The 11,485-nt window shown below is 32.0% G+C and overlaps 1 protein-coding gene across 1 annotated transcript; it reads left to right on the forward strand.

Annotated features, from left to right (window-relative positions):
- Positions 1 to 10,543: 10,543 nt before the first annotated feature.
- LOC110033440 (inactive protein FON2 SPARE1-like) lies at positions 10,544 to 10,885 on the forward strand. The gene has a single exon (XM_020737414.1). The coding sequence runs from the start codon at positions 10,544 to 10,546 to the stop codon at positions 10,883 to 10,885; it is 342 nt and encodes a 113-aa protein (XP_020593073.1).
- The last annotated feature ends 600 nt before the right edge of the window (positions 10,886 to 11,485 follow it).

The raw sequence follows: 11,485 nt of genomic DNA on the forward strand, positions 1-11,485 counted from the left end.
TTTCTTCTTACACATGATTTTTCAAAAAGTCTCATTCTTTTCTTCTTACACAAAACTCTAAAATTCTTAATACTTCAAAAATACAATTTCCTTTACTTTTCATAGAAAAACATAATCTTATTCTTTCATACCAAATATCTTTAACTTTAGAATTGGCCTTCATTATTAAAAATTTTTACCTAAATTTACCATAATATTTAAAAAAAATAAATATAGTTGTTTAAAGTTAAACTCTAATGTCCAATGTCTTGTTAAATTAATTTTAAAAATATAGTTAATTGAGGACAAATAAAATTTAGTTTACTCCGTTTAAAAAGAAATGTTTCTTTCCCCAAAACTTAAATTTTTAAATAATTCAAAATGTTCAGTACAAAAAAAAAATTGTAGGTGAAAAAAACAGTAAATGCATAAAAATAAAAACCAACCTGTAAAGGATTTCTGAATATGAAACTTGGCACTAGTATACTGCAAGTATTAACTTAAAAATATAGGCTTTAAAGAATTAAAGAAACATAGTATATTTTAAAGGATTTGCTAAGAATTAAAAACATAAACAGAAACTAAAAATATTAAAAATGCAAGAAAAATAAAAATCTACAATTTCAATTACCAATTTCTATTACAGTCCACAATACAACATTAAAATGAAAGTTCCTACTACAATAGTTTTAAAGAAAACAATTAACAAAATAATTAAAATAACAAACGAACTAAATAAACTCCTAAAATATTAGTCTTCGTCCTCTTTCTCATCATCATCATCTTCTTCCTCTTCTTCTTCTTCATCATCATGATCTGGCACATAAGGAATAAAGCTGGGGCAAGTTGGAAATTCCACATTGTAATCACCCCTTAGACATCTAGTCATAGCCTCTTGATGTGTTATATCATGTTGAACTCTCCTCTGCTTATATTCATCATTATATGCATTTTTTGCTTCAATACCTCCAATCCTATTTTACAGATTCACTATATCTATTTGTTGTATCATAAGTTGCTCCATGATGTTTTCAAGTGAAGCAAAGTGAAAGTAGATGCCCCTACAACAGATGTTGAGGATTTATCACTACCTCCACTCATGGATTCAACAAATGATTCAAACCTTTGGAATTTATGTCTCTAAATTGGTTTCTATGACTGCAGCTTTTCTTCATTTCTATGGAACTCTACTCCTGATTGTTCACATAAAGTGAAAATCAGGGCTTGATATCCCAAACCACTAGCTGTAGCACACTTGGCTATACTCTGAGCATTATTTACTATAAGATTACCAACATCTACTGCCTTCATTTATTGAATGCAGAAGTTTAGCACGGTGTTTTCCTTAGTTACTTCGCTTAGATAATTCATTGGAAGCAATTTAGCAGAAATGAAGTAATTTCATACCTTTGATTGAGAAGTCATCATGGAAGTGGAGAAATTAACTTTCTTATTATTCTTAATTTTCCATTATCCCCTTCCATAAGTCAAAAGGCAATTACTTCATCCAGTGATGAGTCATTCATCAAAAATGCAGGATATTCGCAATGCAATACAATCCTCAATCCATAAAATGCATTAATTGTTTCTCTATAAAACTGAACTTGCTTACCTCTCACGAAGATGTGATCATCTGTAGTAACTCACAAATTGGAATAGAACTCAGGGATCATTGGAACTATTGCTACTACAGTGAAGTAGCAGAATCTCTCCCAATTTTTAGTGACGATCATCCTCTCAATCTTGTCTCCCGGGTAGCAAATCCTGGTTCCTAGATCAATTTTATTAAGCCCATTTGAGTGTTGTAACTATGTTGGGCTTTATAATTGAAAAAAATTCTAGCGTCGAAATCTCCCGTAGGCTTTCTTGAGCCCATTTGAATTTCTATGGAAATCCAAATAAATTACAAAATCAAAAATCTAACTCCACAAGTAAGATTAATTGGTAAGAAACTTTTTATCATGGAGCTTCTTTTCATGTATTTTCTATAAGCTTTTTCATCAAATTCCCAAATTTTCGGATTTCTCATAATGTAGGATAAATCCGTGGTGAAAATAAAAAATTTCTAATTCAAAGTGAAGCTCCTACTAAGAAAAGATGAAATCTAAGATTTTTTAGCTCTTGAAATCTTCTCGAATCCACGCAATGTCAAGCCCTAATTTGCGGTTTAAAGGTAGGAGACAACTTAAGCAAAAAAAATGGAGATTTACTGGGCGATTTTGTGTTTTTTAGCCTAATCTGGCATTTTCGAAAATTTGGCGCCTCAGGCGCCAAAGCCAAAATTTTTATATTCCATTTTTTTGTGGAAATTTGATGTGTATCGCAATACGTCAACCTCTAACTATCTCAAATAAACACTTGTACTCATAATAAAATAATTTTCTGACACAAAACTGTTACAAACAACAAAAAACTCACTTATATATATATATAATCCGCACTATTACAAACTAACAGTTTTCAAGCCAAAAAAATCTAATTCAATGTTCAAAGCAAACCAAACATCCTAACACTGAAATATAAGTATCAGAATACTCAACAACGAACACAAATAAAGTCCAACAATGAAATTAAATGCAATTCAGCATAACACCATAACATAATTAAGCAATACTAAATACGTATTTCGTGCATAAATTAAGTTCAAACATCTTCTTCACTCTTGTCCTCTTAGATATCTCCCATGGATTGTTAGTGCACGTATAAGTTTTAGAGAGGTCGATAAGAAATTCATTTGTAGAATCTTCCTCAATCCAAGCATGTTTCTTGAACATACGCACCAAACCATCTTCAATACGTCCAGTATGTTCAAAATGTTCTTTCATCCTCCAAACCAAATGATCCAGCATTTTAAAAAAATTCTCAATTGCATGCATAAGGTTCTGTACCTCTTTCTCTATCTTCTTGTTCCTCTTCTGAAGTGCAATCAAATGAAAGTAAGACTGAATAGATGATGAATTATGGGGTGGTTTATCCATCAGTATATTCATATCATTCTCATCTCTCATTCCTATGCAGTTGCAATAAACTTCTGGGTTCATAGGCTTCCAAGGAAGAAGCACTTTTTCCCAGCTTTCATAAGGCACTTGCGATTGACTACATAGTAGAAAAATAGTAGATGGATGTCATAGTCCAGCATTAGATCCATTGACGATCAAGCCTAAAAGCGATTTCATAATTATTGCACTAACACCAATGGGTTCTCTAGTTTGGATACATTAAATTAAAGTAGCACTCTCATTCGTCACTTTACTAATTTTCATAGTAGGGAGTAATTTTGATACAATAAAGAAATGTCACGCCTCATTTGTAGGATGCAACAATGATGAAGAAAAACTTACATTTCCATTATCTCTGATCTCCCAATTTGCATCTTCATCATCTTCATCAGTAAGAACTTCATCAGTAAGAAATTGATAGAGTTCATTCATTTTTTATCTTGTAGGGGTAAAATTTGCAAAGTGGCAAATAGGGACACTTTCACTCATAAAAATATTGTTTATCTTGAAGGAGTGAATTGTACACACCTGCCTCGCACGTAGACAATTCCTTGGTTGATTCCACGAAGATTAACATAAAACTCTTTCACAAAAGAGACTACAGTGGTAGTGGTATAGCAAAGCACTTCCCAACGTCTCTGCGCAATAATCTCTTTCACTCGAATATTCGATGTGTTGAATCCTTGATTCATAAATCCTCTTTCCTTGATTAGCCTCTTCTTCACGAGAACTTGATCGTATAACTTTTATGCATCGAAACTAATGAACTTTCTCCAATTGAAAATTCCATATCCCGTGGTATCTTTAGAGTGGGAAGCCATTGGATTTGCAAAATAGTAACTCTTTCTTCGTTTTCCCCTCTAAAATATATTTAAGAATCAGTTTTTGGGAGTTATAAGAAAGAGAACTGCCAAAAACCGCCTTTTGAAATATTTATAAGTCATTTTCGTCATCGCGACGCCTATTCTAGCGCTCCAGGCGCTAATTCTGGCGCTTCATGTGTCGATTTTGATACTTCAGGTGCCAGCTCTCTAGAAAGTGGCGCATGAGGCGCCAATTCCAAAATTTGCACCATTCCGTTTTAAATCCAATTAATTCTCAAATCTTCCATAAAATTGGGTAAATAAAGATGTTTTTAAATATTTTCTTAATTTTATTTTTCTCCAATACACTGAATCCATAAAAATATGAATATATATATATATATACATATATAACACTCCAAACAAAAAAAGATAAACAAAATAAATAATGATAAATATGGGTTACCTCCCACAAAGCGCTCGGTTTAATGTCGTCAGCCCGACATTCCCAGTCTTTACTCTAGGTGACCAAACATTAATATTTCTTTAAAAGTTGTTTTTTAACCATCAAAATATGATTTCAGTCTGTGTCCATTCACTTTAAATATTTTTTCAGTCTTGACAGTCTGTGTCCATTCACTTTAAATATTTTTTAACAACTCCATAATTCAATATTAACAACTCCATAATGATAGACTTTTACAATTGTGAATGGCCCTTTCCACCTAAACTTCAATTTTTCAGGAAATAATTTTAATCTTGTATTGCATAATAAAACTTCCTATCCGGGCTCAAATTAATTTTTTATTATCTTCCGTTTTATTATCTTCTGATCATGTCCATTCTTTCATTTTCTCCTTATATATCCTAGCATTGTCATAAGATTCATTCTTAATTTCTTCAAGCTCATTCAATTGCAATAATCTTTTCTCATCAGCACATTTTAAATTGAAATTGACTTTAATAGCCCAATAGGCTTTATGCTCCAAATCTACTGGTAAGTGACAAGTCTTCCTAAGAATAAATTTATACGGGGACATTCTTATATGTGTCTTATAAGCTGAATGTAAGCCCATAATGTAGTATCTAATCTAGTAGACCAATCCATCTTTTTAGAATTCACAGTTTTTTTCTAAAATTCTTTTGATTTTACGATAAGATACTTCTGTTAAACCACTAGTTTGGGGGTGGTAAGTAGTTGCAATCTTACGCATAATATTATATTTTTCCACCAACTTAGCAACTCTTCCATTCCTAAAATGAGATCCTCCATCGGTGAGGAATATTCTCGGCATTCCATATCATGTAAAAATATTTTTGATTAAAAATTTTGAAACACTCCTAGCATCACATTGAGGTAAAGTGAGTGCCTCAATTCATTTTGACACATAATCCACTGCAATCAATATATATACATTTTCAAATGAAGGTATAAATAGTCTCATAAAATTCAATCCCCATGCATCAAAAATTTCAACTTCCAGATTAAAGTTTAGAGGCATTTCATTTAAATTAAAATTTAAAGGCATTTCATTTCTTTCTGAAATATTACCTACTCTCTGACACTATATATATTAACATCTCTAAATAGAGTAGGCCAATAAAATCCAGATTATAAAACTGTATGAACAGTTTCATCATTCCCAAAATGACCTCTAAATTCAGAATCATGACATTTTTGGATAATTTATTGATCTTTATAAGGCACACATCTTCTCATAACTAAATTTTTGCATTGTTTGCATAAATATGGGTCATCCCAAAAGTGAAATTTTGCATCGTGGATGAATTTCTTTTCTTGTTATTTTGTTAGTCCATATGATAAAATACCACTAATAATATAATTCATAATATTAGTATGTCATAGTATTTTCAATTCTTTAACAGCATAAAGTTGTTCATCAGGAAAAGTTTCACTAATTTCTTTTTCCAAATGAATTGTTTGTTCCTGTTCCAACCTAGATAGATGATCAACAATTTAACTATCAGTCTCTTTTTTATGGACTACCACAAAATCAAACTCTTGCAACAGAAGTAACCATCTAATTAATGTTGAATTTGCATCCTTCTTTTGCATTAGATATTTAATACCTGAGTGGTCTGTAGGCACAACATATTTAGCTCCTATTAGATATGAACTAAACTTATCAAAAGCATATATAATTGCTAATAACTCTCTTTCAATAGTGGTGCAGCTAATTTGAGAATCATTAAGAGTCTTACTAGCATAGTATATAACTTTAAAAAGTTTTCATATCTTTACCGTAAAACAACTTCACTTGCATAATCACTTGCATCGCACATTAGTTCAAATGGTTTTTCCCAATCAGGTAAAACAATTATATGAGCAGTGATTAATTTTTCATTCAATGTTTCAAAAACTTTAAGGCACTCTTGATTAAAATCAAATTTTGTATCTTTTTCAAGAAGTTGGCATAAAGGCTTTGTAATTTTTGAAAAATCTTTAATATATCCTTTGTAAATAACAGCATGTCCTAAAAAGCTCCTAACTCATCTTATAGTAGTAGGTGGAGGTAGGTTAGATATAACCTGTAATTTTGCAGGATCTACTTCAATGTCATTTTCTAAAATTTTATGCTCAAGTATAATTCCTCCTGCTACCATGAATTGACATTTCTCTCAGTTTAACACTAGATTCATCTTTTCACATCGTTCTAGAACTTTCTCTAAATTATTTAGACATCTTTCAAATGAAGCTCCAAACACGGAAAAATCATATATAAAGAATTCAATCCCTTTTTTCAATCAAATCACTGAAAATTGACATCATACATCTTTGAAATGTTATAGGTGCATTACATAATCCAAAGGGCATTCGCTGAAAAGCAAAAGTTCCATAAGGACTAGTAAATGTTGTTTTCTCTTGATCCTCTGGAGCAATAGGTATTTGATGTATGGAACGATTTACATTGACATCTTGGAAAGTAAATATATAATTAACACCCAACTATTTTATATCACATCAAAAATATGATTATGTTAACTTTTGAATGGTAAAACACATTTTTTCATGCATAACTAAGTGCTTCATGAGCTGAGCTCGAATAGCTCACAAACCAAGCTAAAGCAAAACCCGACTCAAATCGTCAGCTCATGATCTAAATTGTATTTTGTCATCTTACTGTATCACTCGCTTGAGTTAATATTATTTTCTCTCTCAAAACAAATAAATCAGCTCAGTAGCTACTTTGAAGTAGTAGAATTAAGTTTGAGCTTTAACTAGAACTCTATTAATTAATTAAATTCAAGCTCAAACTTAAGTTTAGGATGGCATATACTTACATATGTATGTATAGATACATGTATATGTACATAAGTATGTATGTATATATATATATATACATGCGTGTGTGCGCACGCGCGCGCAACGCCTAAGTGATATACACCTATGCATGAAATTTCATCTTCGTTTACGAATTCATAAGCAAATCAAGGGGTATTTACATACATAGCATTGAATTCTCATGTCTTTGCATATCTAACTCCTTAACTTTGCTTTATTACATTTGGACCACCCAAAACTGTTATAAAATATAAAAATTAACACTATTTTAACTTATAAAAAGTAAAATACATATTTTCAGGAACAGTTAAGTTGGCATATATGTAAAAAGGTTGAAGTTCAAGATTAAAATAGATGAATAGATAAGAAGTGAGCGAGAAATTGAAAGTAGATTGAAGGAAAGTGCTAGTTTTGTAAATAAAAATGTTTGGAGTGCTATGTAAGTAATTTCTGGAAGCCACCTGAACATTAATGGCTTATAGGTAGTATGATGTGAGAAGGATTTAGGTGTGATCTAACCTAAATCCAGCCAAACAAAAAATTGATATATTTGAATCCTGTGCTCTTTGTTTCTTCTATTTTATTTCATGTACTTGTGTTGTGATTATCTTTTGCTACTTTATTTTCTACATGTATTTAAGTTCCCTATGAATTCATGATAAACTAAAATTGAACTAAATTTTTTTTTGTCATCAATAAAAATTAATTAAACTCTCTTAAATATTTTCTTGAACTACTTGTCGCGAATATGGAAACCAGTCCACAGCTAAAATTGGCATTTTCTCATGTTTGGCAGCAAATTGGATTTGATACTTGAAGTTAATTGCTAAATTAATTGTTCTTAATTCTTTCTATGATCTGTTGTAGAAGAGAAAATGAAATAATTAATGGGTTTGATTAATTATTTGATTAATTTCTTAATGAGTCTAATGACATGATGGAATTAATAAATATGCAAGCTAGCTCCTCTTGTAATCTCTCTTCGGCATTGGTAGCTTTCCGGGTTCTTCTTCTGGCATGCTTCGATTTGAAGCTCTCGGGTAGAGAGAGAGCAGAGGAGGAGAGGAGAGAGAAAGAATGTTTTCTTGTAATCGTCGAGGTGATCAACATGTGTAATTCCTCGAGTAATAAAATCCTCTACAGCTCCGTGGACGTAGGCAATTTACCGAACCATGTAAATCTATGTGCTTCTGTTGTGGTTTCTGTTTTGTGATTTTTCTCGATCCAATTTTTTTCTTTATTGCAGTCGCTTTTTCACAACACTACTCTTGTCATCGGTATTTAGTGTTTTTACTTATGCTGATGTTTAAGAGGTGGGTTCATTGCCCTAACCTCTAAATTTTAAAATATTATTTAATTAATATTTATTTCATTATCAAAATGTTGTGGTTTCTGTTTTGTGATTTTTCTCGATCCAATTTTTTCCTTTATTGCAATCGCTTTTTCACAACACTACTCTTGTCATCAGTATTTAGTGTTTTTAGTTATTCTTATGTTTAAGGGGTGGGTTCATTGCCCTAACCTCTAAATTTTAAAACATTATTTAATTAATGTTTATTTCATAATCAAAAAACATGAGATCATTAAATCTATGAGCCCAAGAAATGATTTTGAAGAACATAAATTACATTGAGGAATAATTGGACTGATTGTTTTCTTTGACCCAAGTGCTTACAAGTAAGATATACACCATAATGAAAGTGTGAAATAGAATAGTTTATTCGTTTGTCTCTCATATGTAGAAGTCACATATCCTAAGACATCCTGAATCTTATGAACCACTAAGTTAATGAGGCATACTAACATAAATTAATGTGGAGAACTATCACCTTTTAATTTCTTGGGCTTTTGCATCCTCGGGTGTCTCCATAAATGCCAATTTCAGAGAAATTTTAATGATGATCGCTTGCTTAAGTCAATCGACTAAACTCATAGAGGTATTATTTGAGCCAAATTTGGCCATCACACATTATTTGTACTAAACTATTCAATTTGAATTGATAATTGTTCATAATCAAATGCAATATCTACTATCTTTTTTATTTATGTTCCTCTTCATGTTGACATATCTAATAAAAAATCCTTTTGACACTAAGAGATTCTTGAGATCTCTTCATTTTGTTGAAGCATTTATTGTTGCAAATTTCTATTAAAATTATTAAATTTTAATTAATACACATTAAATATATATTATTAATATATATTTGTTGTATTAAATATGTATTAAATAAATGTTTAATAAGTATTTAACTTATACTTGTAAATAATTATCACAATGTTGAATAAGAAAACAAGATGCATGTACTAAACAGAAGTCATGAGAAGCGACTGTCAAAATTACATTACACTTATAAGATATTGTAAAAGTGTATGAAAAGATGCATCAATTGTGTATTTCCATTGCAAAATGTGTCAACTTGACCCAAAACAAAAAAAGGCAATGGAAGATTTACTTGCATAAAGCTCAATTCCTATTTATGTACATATCTAACATCAACCATATGTATGCATGAAAAGATGTATTTTACTCTTTAAAAGTAAGAAAATGGTGATATTTTTTATGTGACATGAAAGATTTGAATGTTATGCATGTATAAAGTACAATTTAGGGGTGGTTAGATATGCAAATTCATAAGAATTGATTGGTATGTTTGTAAATGTCCCAAAAACAATTAATTAGTGGTTACAACAAATATTAGAAATTAACTGTTGTGGTCTTTATCTTATAAGCGAGATAAGGCAGAAAACGATGACGTACGCGTCACTGAACAAGATGAGTAGTTCCTACAAGCTAGGCACAAATTTAGTTCACTTCAACATCATTAGTTCATAAAAGTAAATTAGCTACACAAATCACCAAACTAAAAATGATAAAATGTTTTATAATGTTGACGTGTAATTGACTGAGCTATCCTATCAAGAACAATAACTCGAATCTTATCTTAAATTGATATTTTTGCATAAATTAGGAATAGAGTGGCAAACTAACCAAAATTTAGGCAGCTTATTTGGTGCAGTGGCGTTTTCAAAACGCACCTAGTTTGTTTCGTTAAACTGTGTTTTGGCAGCTTATGTGTTTTTAAAACGTTGAAAACAACGTTTTCACACCGCACCTATCTAGATGCAGTAGCAGTTTTCTGGCAACGGTCTAACTTTTTTCAAAATAACTAAAAATTTATCATAGTCACCGCTCCTAACTTATCAGCAGATTATTCAATGTTCTGAAAAATTATTTTTTTTATAAATGCATAAATGTTCAATGGTCATACTTAGAAATGCGTGCAGTTAAATTAGATAGAGTTCTCCCTCCTGCCCCCACACCTTTGCCTTAATGCCTTAAGCCAGCTCTAAAAATAGCAAATTGAACAACTGCCATCCCTCTCTCTCTCTCTTCTTCCTCAATTATTTCTGGCTTCCATGACTCTACCCTTTCAATGTCTCCTCAAATTCTCATCTTCATGGCATTGATCATGAGACCTCACATCACCACTCTCTTTCTCCTCCTCATCCTCCTACTCGTCCTCCCAATCCCAGGAACATGCCATGTTCGACAACCGAGCTCCGTTGCTCATGCATCCATCCATCGAAAACTCCTCCACTCAAAAGATTCAAGCCACCATCATCATCACCATCATTCTCATCCGAGCAGCTATCATGGACATAGCACGACCACTTTAGTCGCCGCCGCTCACGAGCCCAACCCAACCCTCGCCCGCGACGACACTGGCAACGAGATCGATCCCCGTTACGGCGTGGAGAAAAGATTTGTTCCCAGCGGCCCCAACCCCCTCCACCATTGATAATTCTTCAATATATGCATACAACTACCGCACATTAATCATCCTCATGCATGAGGACTGAGGTATATATGCAAAGGAAGATAAGGTAAATATTGTTGATGTGGTTTAATTTTCATGCATAGCAAGCCAAAAAAAAAAAAAAAAAAACTCCACAGTTTTATTGTAACTGTTTAAATCCTTATTATGAATATAATTTAATAAGATTATTAAATATGTTTTTTTTTATGCAGCAATGAAATGGTTACAGTAATCTTGTTGCTTTCTCTATTTTCTTTGTAATTTTAAACTGTGCCATCTTAAATGACAAATTTTATAATCTAATGCCTATATAAAACATTGTTCTAATGAATTTGTACTGAATATAAATTATTAGTTTTAGAGTCTATTTGGGGCAGCTTGTGCGTTTCAGGATAAGCAGCTTATCCTGAAATGCGGTCAGCAAGGGTCGGTCTGCAGCCTGCGATTAGTGTAAAAAACTCAAACGCGGCTTGTGCGTTTCAGGATAAGCAGCTTATCCTGAAATGTGGTCAGCGGGGGTCGGCCCGCAGCCTGCGTTTAGTGTAAAAAACTCAAACGCGGCAGACAGCGTTTTCAAAAACG

The sequence above is a fragment of the Phalaenopsis equestris genome, unplaced genomic scaffold, assembly GCF_001263595.1.
Source record: "Phalaenopsis equestris unplaced genomic scaffold, ASM126359v1 Scaffold001185, whole genome shotgun sequence".
NCBI lineage: Eukaryota > Viridiplantae > Streptophyta > Magnoliopsida > Asparagales > Orchidaceae > Phalaenopsis > Phalaenopsis equestris.